At 35.0% G+C, this 27,582-nt stretch overlaps 1 protein-coding gene across 1 annotated transcript in view; it reads right to left on the reverse strand.

The window, feature by feature from the left end:
* Positions 1-27,582, reverse strand: part of CACNA1C_1 (Voltage-dependent L-type calcium channel subunit alpha-1C) — a 168,608-nt gene that overhangs the window by 133,730 nt on the left and 7,296 nt on the right. Inside the window, exons 4-12 of the mRNA XM_051212767.1 lie at positions 26,759-26,898; positions 24,778-24,887; positions 21,153-21,305; positions 19,908-20,197; positions 16,072-16,175; positions 10,637-10,806; positions 7,403-7,571; positions 3,718-3,878; positions 1,544-1,769 (exon numbers count right to left, since the gene is read on the reverse strand). Coding sequence (XP_051068681.1) covers positions 1,544-1,769; positions 3,718-3,878; positions 7,403-7,571; positions 10,637-10,806; positions 16,072-16,175; positions 19,908-20,197; positions 21,153-21,305; positions 24,778-24,887; positions 26,759-26,898 — 1,523 coding nt within the window. The remainder of the gene's footprint in view (positions 1-1,543; positions 1,770-3,717; positions 3,879-7,402; positions 7,572-10,636; positions 10,807-16,071; positions 16,176-19,907; positions 20,198-21,152; positions 21,306-24,777; positions 24,888-26,758; positions 26,899-27,582) is intronic.

The raw sequence follows: 27,582 nt of genomic DNA on the forward strand, positions 1-27,582 counted from the left end.
GCTGTATTAAGATTATAAAAATGCAGTAGTGAAAAGGCTGACATTAAAACGCAATTAGTTCAACTTCATGTCAAGTAATTTTAAAATCAGTTATCAATCAATTGATGTCAAAATTTGAACATAACAGTAAGAACAAGTATAGCGTTGTTGAAGTGATCCAGAAAATTGCTTGCAAAAGACAAGGAAACATCAGGAAACACTAAGAAGAGTTTTATCTAATCAGCGTTCACTTGAAGTTCTAGCCAGAAATATCAAGGAAGCGAAACGTCACATGCGGAGGCTCTGATTGACTGATTGCTGCACTGCTACTATGTTTAATAGCATTCCAGAATGTTCGAGCAACCCAAGGACATTTAAAGTATTATAAAAACCCTGTATTTTCTGTATTTAAATGAACCTTGGAGTAAAGTACTTCTCGCATACTTTGCGTCTTCTCTCTCGTTGTTGAGGTCGCTGTATAGTTCTAGCTTGGGGGTTACAGAATAGCTTAGGAAACGAATATAGCGTTCAATTTGCAAGACTTATCAAGCGTAAAGAAGCGAATATATTTCGTAGATTATCATCAGCTGCTTATAGCTTAAAAACGATAGTAATAATTAGTTATCAAGCAGTAGCACTGTGCTATTGCTCATCATTTGCTTGATAGTGGATATAATGTTAGGATTTTAAAACCCTCGAAAATAAACGGTACCCGGACAATTTTGAAATTACTACGCTATGTCAAGGCCATTATGATGAAAAAGTTGAAATCAAACTAACGTATTCACAAAGATGAGATTGTAAATCACTCATTACCCTGAAAACTTATATTCTTCTATAATTTACTGACGTGATATCTTATTTCACATTCATAACATGAAATCCTATTCCCATTTTTGAGTCTTCTTGAGCTTCACTTCGCATACTGTGTGGTTACATTGAATTCTACGGTTATTATGCGAATATTCTTTTTTTTTTAAAAGCGAATTTCAAGAATATTTTCTTCTAGAATTTTCACGATTTGGTAGCATAAAAATGTTTATTCATCTTACCACTTTATAATTCTTTCATACTTGTTGTCGCTATTTGAACGTATCAACGGGAAAAACTGTGTTTCATGTCAGAATCCATTAACAAATGTTAATAAATGTAATTAGAAGTTCCTCGTAAAGGCACATTGCTAAATAGTCTTTTATTAGAATGAGTACCAGCAGGTTTATAATTACAGTCTAATAATGGTCGGTTCATGATCATTAAATTAAACAGAAAATACATGATTTGTTTGCATTGAGATCGAAATCTATGAAATATTAATTAAGCATATCCTTTATAGAATAGAATAATTTTTTTCTGGTTAGAGTTTTTTTAGCGAGTTAGTTTTCTACGGGATGGGGTCGCTAACCCCATGCCCAACCCTCCTCCTTTATCCGGGCTTGGGACCGACAGTAGCCCCCGGAGGGACTCCAGGCGGAGTAGAAACCATTTATGATAATAATTAAATTAATCATCAAATTAATCCATATTTAAAAAAGAAAATATGCTTACTACATAATATGAATCTTACCTGGTCACTTTAAATACACGTAATAAACGAGCACAACGTAATACAGATACTCCTAATGGTGGCATCACTTTAGTTTGTATTAATACAACTTCAATAATACTACAGATAACCACAAAAAAATCGAATCGATTAAACATAAAATCAAAATAACATCGTATTCCTAAACTGTACATTTTAATTAACATTTCAATAGAAAAGAGGACAACAAATACAATATTGGCCATATCTAAAAACAAAACAAAAAGAGAGGGGGGAGAGAGAGGAGAAAGGGAAGATGGAGTAGGGGATGGGGAAGAGAAAAACAACAAAAATATGTATATTTGTATATTCAACATTATAAACTATTCTTTATTGAATTGTACCGATAACAACAAAGCCAAATAAATACATCGTTATGAATAGAGGAGAAATAAAACAAAAAAGAAAAAAAAAACAACCATAACTAAAATTTCTGTTGTCATTTGACATGGGAAAAAGAAGTTTTATTGCTAACTAATTTTATTGATCCATGTAATGTTTGTTTTTTTTAATTTATAAAAGTACCCTATTATAAAATTGGCATGATGTATAACAAGATATTTCATAATGTATCACGATATTATCTATACTAATAAACATTAATAATAACATAGTCTCAAAATTGGTTAATATCACTTCATTTGACTTCAATGTATAATATCTCGTTAACTTAGTATTTCAGAGGGTCAATTCTCTTAGTAATTCACTTGGAAATATTCAAAAGCTAGAATATCAGTTGATGGAATAGTGTATTATTAATCATTAACAATGAAGTCCACAAGTACGTAAGAGACCAAGGACATTGGGAAGCGACTAACTACGTAAAACATTGAAATATATATATACGTATTTTATGAGTGTTATTCAATTGTGGATGGGTCATTGATTGTCAGTGTTTATAACCAATGGGAGTATAGATAAAGTTGAGGTAAATACATACGTCCAATCATGTGTTAAATCTGACCATTTACCCAGAACACCACTCATGACATATTTGTAATAAAGATGTTAAGTAATACAGGACTTTATGCTTTTTAGATATTTCCTGGGTCTAAATCCAAATGTGAGAACTATTTTGTCTAACTGACTTCAGTAGATAATCGGTCTCAGGAATTAACATACACACTTTTCACTAATTAAATTCACAATAGATTTCCAAGGTTTTCAGACCTTTTCTAGTACTCTATTACTTTGTGTTTTGTTTCGGTAAATCATGTAATCGTTTTAATGTAAACGGCCATCATTGGTGTGGTTTGTCTTTACAATTTTGAAATTCAGTTGCTTAAACAAACAGTTCTATTATTTTTTATTTTTATTTGAATACATAGATATTGATACAAGGGGGCACCAAATACATATGCATCACACAAATCTCATTTGATATGTGTGAGGGGTGTGATACTACCCGGGTGCCCAAACTGAAGCTACTGGAATGACCAAACCGTTATACTAAACTTCGTGTTAACCATGATTTTAGGATACCAAACTTGTCCAAAATTAACGATAAGAGTAATCACTTGTATATGTCAACCTGGTTTCTATTAATCTTTTGAGATGTTTTTTTTTTAAAGTTTAGTATGATTAATATTGTATTTGTCATAGATGGATCCCTCAGCCACTGTTCGAAGTAAATTGTCTTCATAATTACTGACGTTTAAGACCGCTTCATAAAACGTCTCACAGGTATATTAGGGGGTTGGTTGATTGGTGTTTCGTATGTGGCTACATATAAGTCAAAAGTGATAGACCAACTCCATTTGGGCTTATTTGACATAATCTCCTGGATATAGAGATGTCCCTCATTTCAATAATGATGTAGACTGTAAATAACAAGGAAATGGTCAGTAGTTCAAGGAAATATCCTTATATCATAAAAGCGAATGGATCTCACGATGTTATTTTTTAATAAAGTGGGACAGCTATATCATTGTGCATTGTCTTGAATACTCCAATTTTGAAAAGAAATTCAAAATCACTCATTGACTATATCTTTATTAGCTTTAAGTACTCTTTAAGTAATGTCAGTCATCGATTCCATCTAATCGTCCGTTATTCACATAAATTAACCGTAAGCAGAAACTTTTGATTTAAAGTATTATTACAACAAAATAGCAATCATCGATTAACAATTTTATGTATATATGTCAAAAATTTACCTTGAAAATCGTCAAGCCACGGCGGTTGTCCATAATGCTCTGAAGTGAGAACACCAGTATTTAAAAAAACAAGGACTATAACTATCCAGTAAAATGTCTGAGATTTAACAAGCCGACGACAAGAACGTCGGCAACGACGATTCCAACGCCGCGATCGCCTTCTAAAAGGAAAATTGATTTTCTTTATAAGTATAGGAGTGGTAGCATATAACATAGTTATACTAAGTTTTCCTTGATATAAAGCAAATAATATTCTCACTAATAAGGACTAGACAAGCATGACATTGATCACCACCCAGTGATCAATCAATTGTGATTACATCTCAGTCTTACAGGAGGTTAGTCGTGACTCGGATAGCTCAGTGGTAACGTCTCTGACTGTGAAGCTGGGTGACACGAGATCGAATCCGCCAGGGAGCACCAGTTGCATCAAGATTACAGATACACCTTGCTGACGAGTGCGAAGTAGCACGAAACCCGGATCCAGGGTTTCCTGTTGACTACCTCCAACCACCATCTAATATTCTCACAATTTACATCACACATTTATCTTAGTTAGACAACCACTAAGACCCAACGTGTCCTCTCATAAATGATAGACAAATAATAAAGATTGTTAAAGCGAAAAGCTTTTTACATAGTTTATCCAAGCTATTTAGTTATATACAAACTTAAGAAATCTATGTGTCATTGATGGACGTTAAATTTAAAAGAAAACAACCGTACAAACAAAAGGACTGGGATTCTGAACACAGAAAATTGTATCACGTTCTATCACAGGAGAAAATCAATTATTATGGAGTGTGAAAATCAACAAGAACAATGTGAATATACTAACAGTTGAATTCGTCAGTTGGTCTAAGCTAGACAGTCATTGAAAAGCTAGAAGCACTGAACAATCACTTCGTCCTATTACGGGACTCCTCAGAAGTGCGCATCCGCGATCCCAGGACCTTCGGTCTTGCACATGAACAATTAACCACTAGACCACCGAACTAGCCAGCATCCAACGGTGTTAATGTCTAACTTCATCCGATCCATGATCTTGCAGAACCTAAGCCATGTGTTCGAATCACATGTGAGGGATCGTGAGTATGTACAGCTGAGGAGTTCCATACTAGGACAAAATGGCTTTCCAGTGCTTCTGGGTTTTTAGTGGTGGTATAGCTTAGATCAACTGATCAATACAACTGTTTAAAATGCTACAATCTCCATAAATCGCCAAAACTGATAAATATACTAAACTATCGAAATATACGACCACAAATTATCAAACTACAAGTTGACAAGTTTCTATTACTTATTCTAAAGTTCTCTAATTTATTCTTTCACATAAAAACATCTTCCTAATTGATTATGAATAAATATGGCGAGACTATAATTTATGAATGAACCAATCAAATTTAAGATGACAAGTCTGGGATTTTAGCGAGAAATTCATTTACTCAATTGTCTTAAATAGCGTCCTGGTATTTTAGTTAATATGCAGTTTGTGATGAAAAAACCATAAATCTAATTCTTATCCTCAACTATCAACTGTAAATCATAATTCTTACTTTTCATACTGTTTTATGATTATCATTTAACCCTAATAAATAAGTGGACATTCTCAAAGTCAGATGGTGGTTGGAGGTAGTCAACAGGAAACCCTGGATCCGGGTTTCGTGCTACTTCGCACTCGTCAGCGAGGTGTACCTGTGATCTTGATGCAACTGGTGCTCCCTGGCGGATTCGATCTCGTGTCACCCAGCTTCACAGTCAGAGACGTTACCACTGAGCTATCCGAGTCATGACTAACCTCCTGTAAGACTGAGATGTAATCACAATTGATTGATCACCACCCAGTGATCGAATCCGCCATGGAGCACCAGTTCCTTCAAGATTACAGGTGTACCTTGCTGACGAGTGCCAAATAGCACAAAACTCGAGTCCAGGGTTTCCTGTTGACTACCTCCAACCACCATCTAATCTCAATATACAATGCACGCAGTGTCGCGTCACCTAGACTGGTGGCCACATTGCAACATGGTCGATAGCATTTGATCTGCACTAAATAAGGACTTGACACGCATGACATTGATCATCACCCAGTGATCAATCAATTGTGATTCTCAAAGTCACTTTAGTATCTCTCAAAGGTTGTACATAAATTATAGTTTCATATAAAACTTATCCCTAAAAATTGTATTCTAATATATTGGCAATTCAAAGAGAATTTCTTATTTTGAAATATCAGGTTATTGTTATTAGTAAGTTAAATTTGTTTGTACAATTTACAACTGCATCTCTGTTCTAATGTGGTGTGGCAACTCGAACTGATGTACGTACGTACGTACGTACGAAGTTCTACGTTGTTACTGACGGACTGACTGACTGAATACATTAGATATGATAGTTTGTCAATTAATGCTATTACATTAAGATATAAGATAAGTGAAGTAATTTATATTAACTGTAAATTATGTATCCATCTAATAGGAATAATTTACATGAAAGTTATATTATGTAATACAGAATAGATAAAATGTATGTCTATTTAGCAGAATTCTGTATAAATTCTTTAGAAGCAAGGAAAGTTGCTAACATTGTTTTAACCAATCAGATCTTGTTGTAAAGCTCTCAAAAATAATCTATAAAAAGACTACTTATTTTCTTTATTTATTTTGGATTGGACAATTATTATATTTATTAGAAATTATAAGCATTGTTTTTTAATGTTTCTAGAATAATCAAGACAATTAATATGAATATTTTTGATTTCAATATATTATGAAAGCCTTCAAAGAACTATATTCTTCAGTATAGGGTTGTGGAGAATAATACATTTTAGATAAAAATCAAAAACTGATAGATGTTGGAGCAACATTGAAAACCTGGAAGCACTGGATGACCGTTTCGTTCTACTGTTGAGGAGCCATACAACAGGAGGAAACGGCTGTTTAGTACTTCCAGGTTTGTAACAGTAATCTAACATCAATCCATTCATGCTCTCAATCGAAAACTCGATAATCTCCACAACCCTATACTGATAATTACTATGTGCTCACTAGTAACTAGCTTCGTGAAGGAATTCTCGGAGTTCTAGTGATAAGCCGTGACCAGTGAAGCTAATCCGTATTGGATAGAGACAGATATTTACCTCAGTACAATGGAAGATGGTCGCGCAATTTCGTGGATTGATTGAGGTTAGACATTAACAACGTCGGATGTCGGCCAGCTCAGTGGTCTAGAGGTTAAACATTCGCGCGCACGACTGATAGGTCCCGCGTTCGAATTTCGCGAGGCGTGGGCCGTGGATGAGCACTGCTGAGGAATCCCACAATAGGATGAAACGGCTGTCCATTGCATTCAGGTCTTCAGTGGTGATCTAACATCAATCATCCCATGATCTCAATCAAAATGATATTTTTATATTTCCAGTTTCCTGTTCTTTTTATTCAGCTTTGTGAAGTAGGTTCTTGGTTACTGGGAGGTTTATAAAAAGTTATTTTCCAAAGTATCTCAAGCGTGAATCTTGTGTTTTTTTTAATGATCACACAGAAAGTGACACTAATGTCTATCAAAACTGTTGAATTTACTGATACTTAAAAAGTGGTATAAAAACCGGTTGATATTAATAGATACCAAACACAATTGTAATATTAATTCTAATTACAACATATGGTATTGAATTTAAATAACTCACCCTTTCAATGGAATACAGAAAAAATACTGATGTTGTTGTGATGATGATTGACTACGATGTCCACCACCGCCATCATCCAGTCCATGTTCAGATGGATCTTCTTCTTCCTCTTCAAAGTCATCAGTAGCTGAAGATGAGGTGGTCCGACATGCAACACACCAATGAAATTCTGTAAAAATAAATTTTTAAAAAATTAAAGGATATAAAACAATAATGATGTAATCAGTTGGCGTTCAAGAGTAATTTCCCTATTACAGCATCGGCATAGAAGTAATTAAAATTCACTAAATGACCGATTTCAATTTATAAGAAGACTATTCAGATATGAACAAATTAAATTAATTTAAGCATTAAGCTTAAAAACACAAATTATTGTTAATATACAATACACCACTCAGTGAAATAACCGGTTGTTATTCACTCAATCGAATCAGCGAAACTAGCTAGATTGTTCAAAACGATCCAGACAGATGTATGCTGTTTAGTTCCTAGACGGTTTAGCTAAATAAGGGTGTACTCGGAATAATTCATTACATAAATCCAGACCATTCCAACAACTTTAGTACTTTCAATATATGACAATGATTGGAGCAAATAATCAGATAATTGATGTGTTTTTTTTCAGTTATAGTCAAGGTACTGGTTTGTGAAACGAAAATAAAAAGAATAACCCTCTAAAGAATAGGAGTTACTTTTTAGAGATACGTTTAACTCCTCATGGAGCCCCTCCGAAGGCTACTGCCGGTCTCAAGCCCGGATAAAGGAGGAGGGTTGAGCATGTTTATTGATACTTAAAATAATGAGACAGTTAAGATAACGTAGTTTTTTTCAGAATTGTTAGCTAATCATTTAACCATTAAATAGTTCAGATGAATGACTAAGAAGTGTTTGCAGCGTTCATTAATCGTAACCTAGCTTTATTTAAAGCAATGTATACGAACCAAGGTGAAAGTTCAGCAAGTGAATTTTTTTCTGAACTCGATCCCAATACTTGACAAGCCAATGGAAGTAAGAGTAAAGTGATAGATATATTATGTGAACTAGTCTTCCATTCATGTCATACGAAGAAATCTAAGAGATTAATAAAGGTGTACAGAAGAATTTGTAAATATCTGCAGTTAAACAACGATCCCTTTTACCATAGGTCATGGAATAGCAACATTTCTTGATAAACACAGTATTTTACTCCTTCCTATGTATGTAGTTGTCGAATTGGTTATTAACATACATATGTAAACCGATATAAATCAAAATGTTTAACGGTAAAAAATAACATTAATACCCTATAGAGGATGCGATTTCTTATAAAGATACATTAACTAGAACTGATAGTAATTTTAATCATGTATATGTTGACATAATTGAAGCAACTATCCTAATTATCAAACATTTGATTGAGACTAGTCATAAGGTTGACATCAAGGCCAGCATTTGTAGTTTTGTACAAAATTCTTCACGGATATATACTAAGGCTTATTGAAGCCTTGGCTGTACGGAAACTGAAACCCCCTTTATGCGTTCAAAAACAATTTGTGCTTACACTTAACCCACCCTGGTAATACTGATTTATTATCCAGAGTGGTTATCACATTGTTTTTGTGTACTTTAATATTTTTTTGTTATGTCTTACGTTTAACCTATCTAGTTGACCTTTTAATTTTCATATAAAACCAGGTCTGTTGTGAGATAGGAACTCACTGAAGACAATGGTGTATGGTGGCGCAACTTCGTGGATTGGTTGAAGTTAGACATTAACACCGTTGGATGCCGACTTGGTGGTCTAGTGGTTAAGTGCCTGCGCGCGGAACCAGTAGGTCATGGGTTCGAATCCCGCGGGGTGCGGGATCGTGGATGTGCACTACTGAGGAGTCCCATACTAAGACGAAACGACCTTCCGGTGCTTCGAGGTTTTCCATGGTGGTCTAGCTTCAATTGACTCATGATTTCATCCAGTGAAATATAAAAATGTCTTAACAAGTATAGATGTGTGATCAAACTGTTCGAAATGTATTGCGCAAATATATTATATAATTCTGTTAAACTTCTCATTGCATAATTGAAATATATCAAAGGGACTAATTGCTTTAAACTTTACTATCACTGAATTACGTAATCTGTGGTGGAAAACACAATTGAAGTACCTCTCCAATAAGATAATTAGGATACGTAACAAATTAAGTACAATAAAATGGAAATTTAATGTTTGGATTTACGAATAAGGAACAACTGAAGACAAACAACTCAGAAAAGTAGAAAACTGATGGGAACACCGGTCTGCCAAGCGTAGTTCTGAAATCATAGAATATGCTTGCGATTTTGACCCAATCGTCCTTTACTTTTGATCCTAGATTTTCTATACATTCACTATTGAGTTTTTTTTTCAAAGAAACAACATTTTTTTGTACCGATGTGTTTCAATCACAACCTAGACAGCTGTTGGGATATTCAGGAAAATATCCCAAAAATTATTCTGTTAAGTCTAACGCTATCCTTGGACTTGAAATGGTGTTGTTTTCTTATTGGTCAATATTTACTTCACGTGTCATTTTCTTACTGGTCAGTATTGTACAATGTTATTTTCTATTTTATGATACGATGTGGTCTGCTTGATTGTTATATAAACAGAGTGTGCTTGAAATATAACGATTCATATCTCCGAGGCTGAGACCTGCGTTCTGGACTCAACTGGCTGGGCTAAACAGGGAAGTGGGACCAATCAGAACCCTACGCCGTTCTTACGTGTTTGCGCGTCTTTGGTCCGATCGATAATTCGCTGTCCTCTAATCTGCTGTCACATTTATAGCAACAGCAGACAACTGACATTATTTCTCAAAAACTAAACATATATATTGGACGCTATTTACAAAGATGTTTGTAAGTAGTATGTAGAGGAACCTTGTGTGAAAGTTACAACGATTGTCGGACAGATTGCATCTGTGTTTACATTCTCCAATCAGAATCAATCAATATTTGGAATAAATGTATCCAAAATCACTCTTGTACTTCACTTATTCTATTATGCAGTAATGCGATTTAAGTCAAAAGGTAAATACAAAGTAAAGTAGACTATATACTACATCAACATCATCATTCAATGATTATGACGTTAGACCAACTGCGGGCACTGAGATAATTTTAACAATACACAGTGATCATCTAGTTTGAAAAACACATATACTTTCTTCTTATCTCTATAAAAATCATGAACACTAGTTACACTTTAGACTAAATTACTTTTTTCTTTTTCATCTTCTTTATTTGTAGTTTCTTCATCATCACTAATATCTTCAGCTGCACTAATCCAATCTAAATAACCTTGTACATCTTCTTCGAATTGCATCTGTTCTCTAGCTTTTTGATATTTACCACGTTTTTTAGCTTTTTCACGCTCTTTTGAAAATTCCCTAATTCAATGAAAAGGGAGAAAAGATAAAATAGATAAATACAAAATCAATATAAACTTTATATATGACAGTTATATTCGTCAAGTTTATATAAATATATATAAGTGCTCGCGCGCGAAGCCAGTAGGTCCTGGGTTCGAATCCCGCAGGGGGCGAGTTCGTGGATGCGCACTGCTGAGGAGTCCCATACTAGGACGAAACGGCTGTCCAGTGCTTCCAGGTTTTCAATGGTGGTCTAGCTTCAACTGACTCATGATTTCAACCTGTGAAATTTACTAAAATCTCCACAAAACTCATTCTGAAAATATTTCAATAGTTGAAATCATGAGTCAATTGAAGCTAGACCATCATGAAAAAACTCGAAGCACTGGATGGCCGTTTCGTCCTAGTATGGGACTCCTCAGCAGTGCGCATCCATGATCCCGCTCTACGCGAGATTCGAACCCAGGACTTATCCGTCTCGCGAGTTCTATACTAGGACGAAACAGCTGTCCAGTGCTTCCGGGTTTTCTTTAGTCGTCTAGCTTCAATTGACTCATGATTTCAACCAGTGAAATTTCTAAAAATCACCACAAAACCCCTTCTTATATAAATATCTCCATATTCAAATACTTTGTTTCATTAAATGAAATTAATATTGAAACTTTCAATGAAATATATTTCTATGACGTTTACAGTGGTTCTCTTGTACATGATAGTCAGTATCCTAATGAGTTAAAACAAACAATTAGATAGAAGTACATTAGGATATTTGACTATCAAGTTGATTTTCTTAACATAAACAAATCTGTGCATTATAAAACTTCCTGAAATCCATTTTTAAATATATTGACAACTGTTTCATCGAAAGTAAAAGTTTATAAAAGAACGTGTAAGACATCAGATATATGGAGATTACAGGTTTATTGAAAAAGTAAATCATGGAGGTTGACAATTGTAGCTACCAAGAAACAGCCTTGGTTACAGACATTGGAAAATGTGTGTTTATAAATATTCTTGACAATCTAGGACTGGACTGTCATGAAATCCCAAAGTAATCATGAAAACTACTAGTTGGTGATAAAGAATACAGATTGTTTATCTATATAATTAATGTTCGCTTGTATTTCAGAGGTCTTCGAAATTTCAGGTTATTTCCATCTATCCTAGTGGTATGAGAAACGCTATGTATGTTTTCTGCACACTGCTGAGGAGTCCTACAATAGGACGAAATGGCCATCCAGTGCTTCCGGGTTTTCAATGATAGTCTAACACCAATCGGTTCATGATCTCAACCTAAAACTATACTTGACTTTGATACAATTTATTATGCCATATGACATTTCATGGATGTTATAGTTCGAAGTAGCATTGAAAACGCAATTGAAGTAATAATGTTAATGCAGTTCAACCTTTTTAGAACGAAGATACTTTAATTTTCATTAAAGAACTATACTGATCCATATCAATCACCTGACAAATATCCAAAGCGTACTTTTAAGTTTGTACCAGATCCATACACACGTTTTAGATAGTAAACAAATAAACTTGCGATACTTTTAGGAATTAATGGATAGCGGCTAGCAGTGAAATCCAGAACGAGAGTTTCGCTTTGTTTGGAAATTTTCGGCTGGGAGTTGCCGTAACCTATAGTTGATATTCATTCCGGAATCCGAACCCAGTACTACTTGCCATCAATCTCTACATAAAACTCCTTGTGGTTTAGAGACAATATCGAGAAGCAAAATACAAATATACCAAAAAGAGACTGATCAATTCCGGCCATAGACATTAGTGGGAAGATTCAAATAACTAATACATATGAATTAAATTTTCATTATTCTCATGAATTGATAAGACCGGTCGATGAAAACCGTTATGTGAACTTATCTGACCTCAGCATATCTAAAATTGTAACTTTATTGTTTATATTGAATACAATAATACATGAGCAACAGTCACAATTTATCAATGTACATTTCCTATGTATGAGTGGTTGTCCATATCTGTTTATCAGTATTATCCCTGTCTATATGAACGATTTTTGTTTGTTTTGTCATATAATGAAGTAAATGATTTGGCTCAAGCCATTTCTATATGCATGGATAGTTATTGGATCTTATGACTGTATGAAATATGATTTTTCAGGTACATTTCTTATTTGACTTTTGAATAACACAGTTGCACAATGAAAATAGCTGAAGCATTATAAACTAAATGAAATGTGAGGTTTAACTTTCGTCTACATCAAATGGAATCAGAATAAAGGCTACAAGATCCGAGTTTCTTACATCAGTAAGCTACATTTCTACCATTGATTCTGTTCTAAGATATTTATCTTTCAGAACGAATTTAATACTAAACACAAAAACTTGAATAACTAAGTAATTTTATTATTATTTTCCTGGAGGAGAGAAGAAAATTGTATATACAAGAAAGCTTTCCACATTTTCAGAGTATACCTCAAAGATCCATCTTTTTCTCTTTGTTCTCCTACTAACCATATCAAACATTTTATCCTGCTTGGTTTGAAATAAAAGATTTCGTGAAATGTTTGGATAATAGTTCCTTTTTAAATCAACTTACTTTCAACTATTTTAAATGACGAGCTGCTAACTCTAGGATTAGACACTAAAAGACACTAAATACCCTGGTAGTGTTACTTGACTGATGATCTGTCGATCATTCTGTTATAAAACATTCTCGGAGTTCTAGTAAGAAGCCGTGACCAATGGAGCTAATCGTTGTCGGGTAGAGACATGGATCTTCCTCAGTACAACGGAAGTTGGTCGCGCAGTTTCATGGATTGGTTGATGTTAGAAACTATCACCATTGGATGCCGGCTCAGTGGTCCAGTTGGTTAAGCGTTCCCGCGCGAGACCGAAGACCCTGGGTTCGAATCCCGCGGGCGGGGTCGTGAATGTGCACTGCTGAGGAGTCCCACAATAGGACGAAACGGTCGTCCAGTGCTTCCAGGTTTTCAATTGTGGTTGTCTAACATCAATCGGTTCATGATCTCAATCAAAAAATTAAATTAAATGTTGGTTATCTTGATATAAGCTTTTATTCTGATATATAAAATATTAAGTGGTTAATGACAAAGGAGATTTTCCTCTAAACTTATGATATAAAGAAACTATATGCTGCCAATATCAGCAACCTCGACCTTGTGTTTTAATAATTCATGTATGCTATGTATTCCCCTATGTTGTTCTTCAAGTTTGAAAAAACTCGCTTTTACACAATACAAGGAAGGCTATTATCAAGCTGAAAGGTAAATCTACTTCACTCGGTGGTGAGCAGGGTTGTGGAAATACAAATCTTGTACATAACTGACAAGTCACCCGCCTCATTTACCATTTCCCTTTTACATCTCACGACAGAACAATCCTGTTATATCCCGATGAGAATAATGAATGATAACTGCTGGAATATATTTCTGGACTAGTACTATACATATATTTCTATTGTATAATTGTTAAGTAATTAAACAATTCATATTTGTGTTCCTCTTATCATAAGCTTTATTTTGACCTATAGACTATTATTATACGACTTACCATTCTTGAGCTATGCCCTGTCTATTAATCACTACCTCCCACATTCACAGCCACTTTTAGCTAAAGCTAGTAAAAATGTTGTTTCTTATTTTTTGGTACCGTGTGGTCTGGTTGGTTGGTATATAAACCCAGTATGTTTGAAATAAATGATTCATAGCACAGAGGCTGAGATTGGCGTTCTGGACTTAACTGACTTGGCTAGGCACGAAGCAGGACGGATAAGTACTCTAGACTGCTGCTCGTACGGGTTTTACGCGTCATTGGTCCGATCGATAATTCACTGTTCTCTAATTGGCGTTATCATTACGATATACATTAATAAGGACACAGGGCACAAGTTACAACAAATCCACGTACACAAAACCAAATACAAGAATTCTACCTACCTACCAAATATATCATTAAAGGTAAGGGAAAAGCTAAACAAAAACCTTTGCGACTAAATATACATACAGTAGTGATGAAAGTTGTGATTTTAAATTATTTTGTAGTTCTTTAACGTAAATCATCTTTACAATATCTCATTTTGAGTACAAACCTTGCTCAACTGAATACATGAGAGTAAATAAAAAGACTTTTATTATAATTGCCAGTATGTGTTCGATTTCTGCGTGTGGGGTCGTGGATATGTACTACTAAGGAATTTCATACTAGCTGTCCAGTGCTTTCAGGTTTTCAATGATAGTCTGACCCGCTTCTATTCAGAATATGAAGATGATGAATAGAACATTGGAAAGTTAGAAGGCCAGTATTTGATAAAATTAGATTTCATGTGAATATTATGAGTATTCTTTAGTTAAGATAGATGAATAAAGATAATTTGATTAGATATGGAAAGTAAGTAATAAAAAGAAAGAAAAAGAGAAAATTAAGTCATCTAATTAATTCAAGTTTACCTATTTTAAATTTAAAGAATAAAACTTCTGAGAAACAGGAAGTTGAATAAGAAAGAAGAAATTAACATCAAATAGCAGTAATATATGGGAAATAAACTATTTCCATAACATAAATGTAATTATGAACCCCAGATTATCTATATGCACTACTGATACATTTGATTGCTAATGATAATTAGCAGTATAGGGTTGTGGAGATTATTTAGTTTTTGATTGAGATTATGAACCGATTGATGTTAGAGCACCATTAAAAATCTGGAAGCACTGGACGGCCGTTTCGTCCTACTATGGGGCTCCTCATCAGTGCGCATCCACGATCCCGCTCGCGGGATTCGAACCTAGGGCCTAATCTGTGTCAGGTAGAAACAGGTATCTACCTCAGTACAATGAAAGATGGTAGCGCAGTTTCGTGGAATGGTTGAGGTTAGACATTAACAACGTTAGATACCGGCCAGTTCAGTGGTCTAGAGGTTAAGAGTTCGTGCGTGCGAGACCGAAGGTCCTGGATTCGAATCTCGCGAGGCGGTATCGTGGATGCGCACTATTGAGGAGTTCCATACTAGGACGAAACGGCGGTTCAGTGCTTCTAGGTTTTTCATGATGGTCTAGCTTCAATTGACTCATGAATCCAACTATTAAATTATTCTGAAGATGTCAAATTAGTGTGGTTGAGAATATTTGTAGCTCAGGTGGATGATTTTCATGGAGTTTTGTTTGGAACTGTAGAACCTGAAGAGAATTTATTTTTAAAAAATATTCTTCGTTAATATATCAGTGTCTAGATATGATGGGGATTTGTAAATCATTAAATATAAACAGGAAATACTTACCCACTCAAAACACCAAGTACTAGGTTCATAACAAAGAATGATCCGATAATGATCATACTGATAAAGTAAATCCATGGATATAACATCCCTTGTGAGTCATTAACCTAAATGTTCAGAAAGAAAATATCGGATGAGAAATATTAATTATTAATTTAATTAAAGTGGAAATAATTCTCGTGATAAGTCGATCTTGAGGGAATTATGGTAACACATTCACATGCAACTTGACCCTATTTTTCAATTAGAATACCTAGTTTTACTGAAATTAACTTTTAAACACCCGCCCCAGCAGTCTGGAGGTTGAACGATGGCGCGCAAGACTGAATATCCCGAGTTTAATCCCTGGTGAGGTTTTGGATATGCACTACTGTGTAGTTTCATTCTAAAACGATACAGCTATCTAGTGCTTCCCAGTTTACACTGGATGTGTCTAACATAACACATGTCTCTATCACCTCAGTTGATAAAGATTCACTATCTCATATATCGATTTTCAATCGTTACTAAGTATCTTATCCTCAACCCAGGCATTACTTACTCGGTGGTCCCGAAATATATGGACTTTAATGGTCGAATACTGGTAATCCGCGAATATCTTTTACTCTTACTGCCCATTTTTCACACCCATAAAGAAGAACGGAATGAACTAATGTGAAGTAAACTCGTCCTTTGGTTGGCGGATGGATGTATTAACTACACGACAAGTGGCCCAAGATAACAAAGTCAATCGAGTTAAACTAAATCGGGTAATTGGTATTGTCCAAAATAAAAATAAACTTCTTTTAAAAAAACTTATGCCTTACAATGTACAAACAATAAGTTATTCATAGAATAAAAGCTATAAAAGTGGGGATTTCCAACTATTTATTAAAAATGGTGAACAGCTACTTGACTGTTAGACTATGAACAAATAATAAAACTCAACACCGTAAGGTTGTTCACGTATTCGATCAACTATAGACCTAAAAATATCTGTCTTAATTGTACTTAACAAATAACTAATAATTAAAACAATAGTATTAAACGGTTATATGTTTAGAAAACTTTAAAATTCAGATTAAATAGCAAATCTTCTCTATATTGCATATCGAAGAAACGGACTTCAGGGTTGGCTAGCATTACAAGTCCAAATTAACGCTGACAAGTAGACAACTAGCACCTCTACGACACGACATAAAATTCAAACAAGTCTTTGGATTGACTTTAATCTTCAGGGGTGAATTCTAATGTTTGTGAAAACCCTGATAATATGAAAGACAAAACATCCGTAATGAACTAAGAAAAAAATTTCTTTTTCATCTTCATCCACATAATTCAAAAGAGTGATATGTCGACTGTCGATTATTTCCATACTGCATAACATCTTTATTTGATATTTTTTATTATCTATATGAACTTTTATTTAGTTTTCCTTAACAAGTAAGTATATGACTAAAATTTAAGATGTATTGAACAAATAAATCACATTTTAAGATCAACTCCATTTTTTCAATACATGTTTCAAACAAAATAAAAACATAACCTGAATTAACTCAAGGCATTAATGCTTTAACATAGACATTCTAACACAAGTCAATAAAAGATGCAGCTAGCAAGTGGAATCCATGACGCGTGTTTTCTAAGCTGAAGATACCGGAATCCTAGTTTTATTTATTTGTTTGAACACATAAATATTGGTAAAAAGGGGTACCAGATACATATGCGCCACACAAGTCACTTGATTTGTGTGTGGGCTGTGATACTGTCTGTGTGCCCAAACCGAAGGTGACCGCACCCGTAGCCTTCGACCTAAAGTTCTGATCCAAAAACAGTGGAGAAACGTTAGTAGATGTCTTCCCATGTTAGCCGATGACCAACAATTGGTTCATACGCCATTTTTTCCCTCTAGATACTGGAACTCATGTGCACCGTTGGTTTGGAATCAGGGTTTTTCAACTCCCCTTGATAGATCCTCAGTATCTACCAACCCGGTTACAGTGCCGGACATTTGCTTTCCGTCCTCTCAATTTCGTAAACAACAATAATGCTGAGAGAATGCAGTGAGTAGGACTTCACTAACAGTGGCTGTATACGTGTGTCCATGTGAGAGGATTTCTATAGAGAGAGCTAGTTCTCCCCACCAGAATCCTAGAGTTAATGTTCATTCCGGGATTCAAACTTAGTACCATTCGCTTAAAAAGCCACTGAATTATGAACTTAACCACTAATTCCAGATAGCCATTCACTTGTAAACGTGTATGAGTTTTAATTCAATTTAAACTGATTTGGATTGTTCATTGTTGATGTTTTTGACAGAAATTTGATCAGCTTAAGCTAATTACTTAAATATTTAACAAAATGACTATCACTTTTAAAAGTTTAAAGCATTTAGTACCAGACAAAATTAGATCTAACACAAAGCTCTTAATGAAGAGTAAGAGAAAATTATGATTAAATATGAAATCATCAAGTAGACAGTTACTGCAGTGGACAACAAGACGAGGGGGTACAATCGAATGTAATTGAGCACAAAATTACAAAGCATCCCACTAAAATCTAAGATCCATTGAGTAAATAGATAATTTGCAAAATATCAATCCATCATATCAAATTTGACTGTTCCTGTTGCAAACTTCAATCCATTGTCTCAGATTTCATTGTTCATACGTTTTCATACCAATTGCATTGCGTTCCCATTCTTTCCTTCTCGATCTTAGACTGAAATACATTCTATATGTCTGACCACCGTTATATACTACTTGTGTGGATATAAGTAACCCACACCGCATTACATGTATACAGTCAATCATAAACAATGTAAGATCCGGAAGAAATTCATATAGATATAAGTTGCAAATACTTTATATCAATACACCATGAGGAATTTAATGAGGGAATACCAAGAATAAAAGTAAACATCATACCAACGACACTATTTATGTCTGATATGAAAAATAAATTCAGAAAATAATATGCTATACACATATTTCTAGTTATTTGTATCAATTACTTGTTATAATATGATTCTACATATAACCATGTATTCAACTATTAAATTATTACAATATCCACAAAACCCCTCTCTGATTATAATTATCATAGGCTGATGGTCTCCAAGAGGTATTTCCTGGAGTTCTAGTGAGAAGAAGTGACCTGTGGAGTCCAACCGGGTCTGTTTTGAGATAGTAACTCACTGAAGACAATGATGGACGGTGGCGTAATTTCATGGATTGGTTGAATTTAGACATTCACACCGTTGGATACCATCCAGTGGTCTAGAGGTTAAGAGTTCGCGCGCGAGACTGATAGAACCAGGTTTCAAATCTCGCGAGGCGGTATCGTGGATGCGCACTGTTGAGAAGTGCTATACTAGAATGAAACGGCCGTCTAGCGCTTTCATATTTTTCATGGTGGTCTAGCTTCAATTGACTCATGAATTCGACAATTAAATTATTTTGACGATATCAAATTAGTGTGATGGAGAAGATTTGTAGCTCAGGTGGATGATTTTGATGGAGTTTTGTTTTCTAAGACGCTTTACTTAAAAAAATAGTCATAATCTCATATATATGCTTAAATTGAAATCAGTGCAAATACGAAAGCATTTACAAGTAATTAACATTGTCCAACAAATCCAGTTACCAATGTATGTCATTATCATAGTTCTAAAAACTACTATACCTTAGCCAGTACTGTAAGATGATTCTCCAGGTAATTGTCAGTGAAACAACAATCAATAAAAGTCAATCAGCTTAGATAAAAACACAATACCTCCAGAATACAAAAGAATAACTACATATAAATGGTAGTGATGAAATAAATAATTTTAAAAAATAAAATAAAATAAAACAACTAACCCAGTATAAAACTTGTGTCCAACCTTCCATAGTAATACATTGAAATACAGTTAGCATAGATAAACCAAAATTATCAAAATTAGTTATACCATAATTTGGTCCAACCCATCTTTCTGGTTGCGGTAAAGGTGGTGTAATATTTCCAGCTAAAATAGCTTCAGCTTGTTGTTTTCTTTCAGCAACAGCTGCATAACTCATATCCAATTTAAAATCATAACAAATTGTTGAACCTGTACACAATGCACCACGTTGATTTAAACTGCATGGTGATGGATTATCCTCTATTTCACCTTGAATTAAACAATAAGAATTTTTCTTAATCAATAATAAGGATAATATGATTTAAGATACAGATAATTTTTAGTACAGACTGTGATTATCTACGTCTCAATTCAAGAGTACTGTATTTCCTTTGAATATCCCATTCCTATACCGGTGTAACGTCCGGTATGCATGCTCTATACAGCACTTCAATTTGACTAAAATGTTAATCAGGTGCATAAACAGAAGGTATTCTAAATCAAGCAATAATAACGTGAATAGTACTAATAATCAGATGATATTATCTTTTTTGATTGAGATCATGAACCAATTGATGTTAGACCACCGTTGGAAACCTGGAAGCACTGGACGACCGTTTTGTCCTAGTGTGCGACTCCTCAGCAGTGCGCATCCTTGATCCCGCTCGCGGGATTCGAACCCAGGGCTTTCAGTCTCGCGTGCGAACGCTTAACCCACTGGACCACTGAGCCGGCATCCAGTGGTGTTAGTGTGCTCACTGGTGACCAGCTTTGTGAGGGAATTCTTAGAGTTCTAGTGAGAAGCCGTGACCAGTGGAGCTAATCCGTGTCGAATAGAAAAAGGTGTCTACCTCAGTACAATGGAAGATGGTCGCGCAATTTCGTGGATTGGTTGAGGTTAGATATTAAGACCGTTGGAAGCCGGCCGCCTCAGTGGTCCAGTAGGTTGAGCGTTCGCGCGCAAGACTGAAGGCCCTGGGTTCGAATCTGGTGAGGAGAGACCGTGTATGCGCACTGCTGAGGAATTCCGCAATAGAACAAAACGGCCATCCAGTGCTTTCAGGTTTCCAACGGTGGTCTAACATCACTTTGTTCATAATCTCAATCAAAAACCTAATAATCTCCACTACCCCTATATTGATATTATATTTCTCATTACTATCTTTTTTAAGCTTAAGTTGAATAAATTTAAGTAACACATAAAATGTAACCAATAATTACTAACCTGTTACAAAATCATAACATGTAGCATGTAGTTTACCAGAAAATAGTTCTAGACCAACAATTGCATAAATAATTATTACAAAGATAACTAAAAGTGCAATATGTAAGAGTGGAACCATAGCACGCATTATAGAATTTAATACAACTTGTAAACCTATAAAAGAAATGAAAATATAGTGTATTATAATCATTTGAAAAGTATGTAACGCATTTTTTTTATTTTTCAAATTTAAATTATTGGTAACTATGAGACAGGATAATAAGATTCGAACTATTGGAACATCTACAATTATGAATAATATAAATAATAATAATAAAATGATCTGTTACTTATTAAGCCTCCAAATGCCCTGGTACGGCCGAGAGTGGGGAGAGTCCGCTCTCCCTCTCCAAATGCTCTCTCTCACATGGCCACGCGTATATAGCCCCTGCCAGGGAAGTCCTACTCACTACCTTCTCGTGGCGGAGGTGTTGTTTACGAAGTTGAGAGGACGAAAACCGAATGTCCGGAGCTTTAACCAGATTCTAAACCAATGTTGCACATGGGCTGGCTCCAAGATACTGAGGGAACAAATGGCGTATGAACCAATTATTGGTCACTAGCTACCATGGGACTGCATCTCCTTATGATGCTGCATTGCCTTGTGGATCAGACCTTCAGGTCGAAGGCTCGAGGAGTGGCCCCCTAAGAAAACCAACTGCTTCGGTTTGGGCAGCCGGGAAGTATCACAGCCCTCACACATATCGAATGAGATTTGTGTGGCGCATATGTATTTGGTGCCTCCTTGTACCAATATCTATGTGGTAAAATAAATAAATAAATAAAATTGGTTCTAAATCAATAGGATGGATGGATGGATAGAAATCAAGATTGTTCGAATGCTTTCTGGAACGTTCTGTTTAATAATACATCTTGATTATCAAGATGTAAATCAGACTTGTTTCTAAGTGGTTGTTTATAGAGGGAAATATTTCATGTTCGACCGATGGTTAGAGACCTCAAATGACATGACTCAAAATCGTTTACAATGGCGTAGGTGCCCTCACTTTTTGTGTCCTTTCAAATTCTAATCTTCTAAATTCCTCATATTCCTTTTTTTTTCTATTTCCAAATTTATTTCACTGGATTATACTCCTTGAATAACATCTTCAAATCCTAATGTTTCCGATTACTGCTTGTACTTTTACTACCTCTACCATTATGAGATTTGAATGGAAAATTGTATTTCTGTGCTAATGTAGTATGACAACTCAAACTGATGTATGTATGTACGAATTTCTACGTTGTTGCTGACTGACTGACAGTAATTATTCTCTTTAGTGCATTTATTCATTGAAGAGATCAAAAGAGAAAAAAGTTTCAGAATAGGGATTTGTGGAGATTATAGTAATTTCCATAGTTGAAATTATGTAACGATTTAAGCTAGAACATTAGGTTTTTAGTAGTGATCTAGCATAGATCAACTTATGAATTCAACTATAAAAATTAATACATATTTGTTCCAGAGATCAATCGTTAAAAAAGGTAAGTGTGAAGTTAGTGAAATAAAACAGTTATAAAACGGAACATATATAACCAAAAAAATAACTCTTGTCAATCAATGAAGTTCCGGAGTGAACATCAACTCTTGGATGCAGATACATCTAACTGACGAGTCCAAAATAGGACGAAACGCATGTTTTGGATTCCACTACAAATAACTATGCATCTTTGTTTAAAATACTTCATATTAGATACAAAAAGACAATTAACTTATGAACAGTATGCCAAAATCTCATTCCTTTTTTTATTAAGATGTCCGTCAGTTATTTTGAATACTTCTAAAATATTTTTATTATTTAGCATTCTGTTTTATTGTTATGATTATAGTTAGTTTATTACGTTAATCCCCAATTTCGTCCCAAGGCATGCCCTCACTTGGAATCCTCAAGGCCAAAGGAGAAGAAAAAGACCAAAGAACACATTACACTGAAAAATGGAGACATGTATGTAAAGAATAAACAACAATTGGATAGAGCATGAAAGGAAGGCCCAGGACAGAGTGGGTTGGAGAATGTTGGCCGGCGGCCTATGCTTCATTGGGAGTAACAGGAGTATGTAAATGAGTAAGTAATTGCGTCAATCAATACAAATACAAATCAAAATATATTTTTATCGAAAGAACCTTATTTTAATAGCTATGTTAAATGTTACGTTCAGTTCAAACAAGGTTTGATAAAGGATTGGTCATGTTTTTACTATCGATACTAATGAAAGATGATATGAAGTTATTAGATGGAACATTGATGAAAAAATAGATGTCCGTTAAAATTCACAAATTTAAAGACTGGATTATGTTGAGATCTGCTTGACCTAAAGCATTTGAAACCAAAATATATGTCATCTCCCCCCCTCCATTCAGAGTTCAGTCGAATAGCCTTGTTTTGATGAAGTTTTAACTCACTTATCAATAAACGATATCATAAATTCAAGGTCATTATTTCAGTGTTTCACGAAAAACCTAAGTAGAATGTGTATGATTGGATTACATGCAATTGTATTTACCAGTTTCCATATGTGTGTAAACACAATTATGAGGAGGATTTTTTTAAGTTAGAGAATGGTTGTGCATCCAAATAAGTGACCTAAAGAAAAAATAAATTTCACTGCCTCATTGAGAATAAATGACAGACATTAATCTTCTCCTATTCAAAGTCAACTAAAACAAGTCAGAGGATTGATTTTCTATGTAAGTAGTATAGGGTAAATAAGTAAGTTTTCAAAAGTTCTAGCCATGGAGTAATTCAAATATTCCATCAATTGTGTGTTTAAAAACAATTTGTACTTAAACTAAACATATCCGGCCCATAAATGCCCTGACACGGCCGAGAGTGGGGAGTCCACTCTCCCTATCCAAATGCTCTCACATAGCCACACGTATATAGTCACTATCAAGGAGGTCCTACTCACTACCTTCTTGCACCACGGGCGTTGTTTACGGAATTGAGAGGACAAGAAGCAAATGTCCAGAGATTTAACAGGGTTGGTGGACACGGAGAGTTCACCTAGGGGAGTTGGAAAACCCTCATTCCAAACCAATGGTGCACACGGGCTGGCTCCAAGATACTGAGGGAACAAATGGCGTATGAACCAATTGTTGGTCACCGGCTACCATGGGAATGCATTTCCTTACGATGCTCCACTGCCTTGTGGATCAGACCTTTAGGTCGAAGGCTCCGTGTGTGGCCCCATAAGAAAGTCACCTGCTTCGGTTTGGTACCTAGATAGTATCACAGCCCTCACACATATCAAATGAGATTTGTGTGGCGCATATGTATCTGGTGCCCCTTTTTACCAATATTTATGTGTTCAAATAAATAAATAAAATAAAACATCCCAATAATAGAGATTTTAATTTTAGTCTCTACAGTTTTGTAGTTTTTAATGTTTGCCTTTCTTCTCATACACATCTCTTAACAAGTTAATATTTGATCAATCTGTTCGAAGTAGTTTGCAGGAGAATATTACATATTTCTGACATATTTTGTTTATTTAAAAGACTAATTGTTTCAAAATGTAAACATGTTGTACAGAAAGATAAGTATGATGCCAAAAATAAATAAATAAAGATGTATGCATTACATACTTGGTAAACCAGATACAAGACGAAGTGGTCTCAGCACTCTGAAAGCACGAAGTGCTTTAACATCTACACCAGATTGTTCAACCATTTGTTGAATAAGTGGTTGTAAAAGTCTGTACAAAAAAAGTTCAATTATTAGATTAGAACATAATTGGAAAATTATTTATCACATAATTTTTCATAATCAAAACTTTCATTTCTGACTGTAAGTGAATAAAACAATGTAACTCTATGAACTTAAATTATTAGGTTCAAGCAATTATGGTTTCTTAAGCGTCAAAAAGTCAGTCAGTCAGTTACAACGTAAGACCAGGCGCATACATGGATCGGTCCAAGTAGCCACATCTCATTAGCACAGCAAGATAAAAACCGGATTCATAGGAGTGGTTATGTCAATAGTGGTAATATATAAAAGAAAGATTTCGTATAAGGATATAGTACAGGAACAAAGAATTAGTTCGTAGAAAGAAAGATATGAAGTGGTTTTAATCTCTTAGTTAAAGGGAAGACAGAGAGTGCATACACCTACACCATTGTGATGGATTCTGAGCCATGTCACCAGGAGTCTCCAACCATTGGTTACGATAGTCATGCGGACCCCAACCAAGTAGTCTGCTCAGACCGGAAGTTAGTGACTTCAAGCACTGATGCCATGTTTTGGTTTGGCCGCCCCTAACTTCCAATCATTCCCAACACTAGTCAGGATTGAGCGTCGGGGTAATTGGTATTCAGGTATACGCAACATGTGGCCCAACCATCTCAGTCGATGAAGTTTCACAACCTCATCAACTGATTTGCCATTATTCAATAATAAACTGCACATAACCTCACTAATACTTACCCGATGATCCCACCAGATGTTGGCAATATTTCTAAGTCATCTGTTGTCAAATACTAGTAACTTACGAGTATGTTCGACTCTTAATGGCCACGTTTCACAACCGTAAAGTAGAACAGACCGAACTGCAAAGCATTATATTCAACCCTGAATTGACAGATGGATATCTCACCTTCGCCATAGGTGACTTAAGATGGTAAACGTCAAACGAGCTTTTCGAATCCGTGCTGAGATTTCGTTAGACACCGACCCATTAGGGCTGATCAGACTCCCAAGATAAGTGACGTTTTCAACGCGTTCGACGACGTCACTCCCTATCCTTAGTTCAGGTGTTGGCACAAGCCAGTCCTGAAGCAACAACTTGCATTTAGAGGGGGAAAAGCGCATCCCAAACATACTGGTATTGTTGCTCTGTGCTATCAAAAAAACTCTGCATTTTATCAATAGGATTTCAACGGGTAGCCGGTAACTCAAGTTTAACTACAGACTATTTATTCATATATATTGAGACAAATAATACAAAAATTAGTACAAGTTAAAATGTATCACTTACTGAAGAAAACAAAAGTTGATTTAAATCTGCACACATCAATATCTATTTACAGTAATAGCTTTTATGAGTCTCAGATTCTAATTAAAACAAAACGGTACTGGTTGGCACTTGAAAATTTAAGGAAATCAATAAATTATCAGTATAAGGTTGTGGAGATTATTAAGTTTTTGATTGAGATCATGAACTGATTGATGTTAGACCACCATTGAAAACCTAGGAGCATTGAATGGCCGCTTCGTCCTATTGTCAGACTTCTCATGGATTGGCTGAAGATAGAAATTAATACCGTTGGATGCCGGCCAGGCCAGTGTTTTAGTGGTTAAAAGTCCACGAGCGAAACTGAAAACCCTTGGTTCGAATCCCATAAGCGAGATCGTGGACGAAAAGTCCGCTCAGTGCTTCTAGGTTTTCCATGGTGGTCTAGCTTTAATTAACTCATGAATTCAACTAATAAATTACTACAATCTCCACAAAACCCTTCTCTGAAAATAGTTATTTATCAGTTCAGTTAATCAGCTATATTTAATAAAAAATCTGATTGTTAATTTTGAGCACATATTGTATTGATAACTCATCAAATGTTCCAAACTTACCCTAAGATAACTATAGTAAAGTCAAGTATATTCCATGCATTACGTAAGTATGCTCCTGGATGCATAACAAAACCAAAAGCTATAATCTTTAAAACACATTCCACAGTAAAGATAACAATAAATACATTTTCAATTTTCTCCTGAAAATTAAAAGAAAAAAAATTTAAAAATATTTTCATTTAGGATGTAATATTTTGTTGGCATATATGCATTCTATGCGGACTGTCTCGATATTACCTGAAGTCACAAGCTCTATAAGCAAAGACGGATAGTGGCTTGCAACGGGATCTAGGACGCACATTTCGTCCTGGACATCAACTCTGAAATACAGGTACATTCAGTTGACGAGTCCCAAATAGGACGAAACGTGTGTTCTGCATTCCACTACCAACCACTATCCATCTTTGATTATTAAGTTCATGTATTGTAACTTGAGTTATATCAGACTTACTTATCCAGTCAATAGTTAAATTTAAACATATTAGATTTATTTTCTTTGAAAAAGCTTGGATCAGATTGCCAGGCGAAACGTTGAATTTACTTCAAATTAATATACATTGCACAACCATGAAAATAAAATAGCATTAAATAGCTTAGAACAAAAATAAAAATGAGTTACGAGGCTATAATTTATGGACGAACCAATCAGATATAAAGTAAAAGGTCTTGAATTTTAGCATGAAATTCATTCATCCATTTGGTTAAAGAGCGTTTTTGGCATTTTAACTTATATCAGTTCGTAATGACAAATCATAAATCAAATTCCTAACTCTTAACCGTCAACAGTAAATCTTATTTCTAGTTCCTTACTATGGTCTATAACC

This window comes from Schistosoma haematobium, chromosome 3, assembly GCF_000699445.3.
Source record: "Schistosoma haematobium chromosome 3, whole genome shotgun sequence".
NCBI classification, from domain to species: domain Eukaryota; kingdom Metazoa; phylum Platyhelminthes; class Trematoda; order Strigeidida; family Schistosomatidae; genus Schistosoma; species Schistosoma haematobium.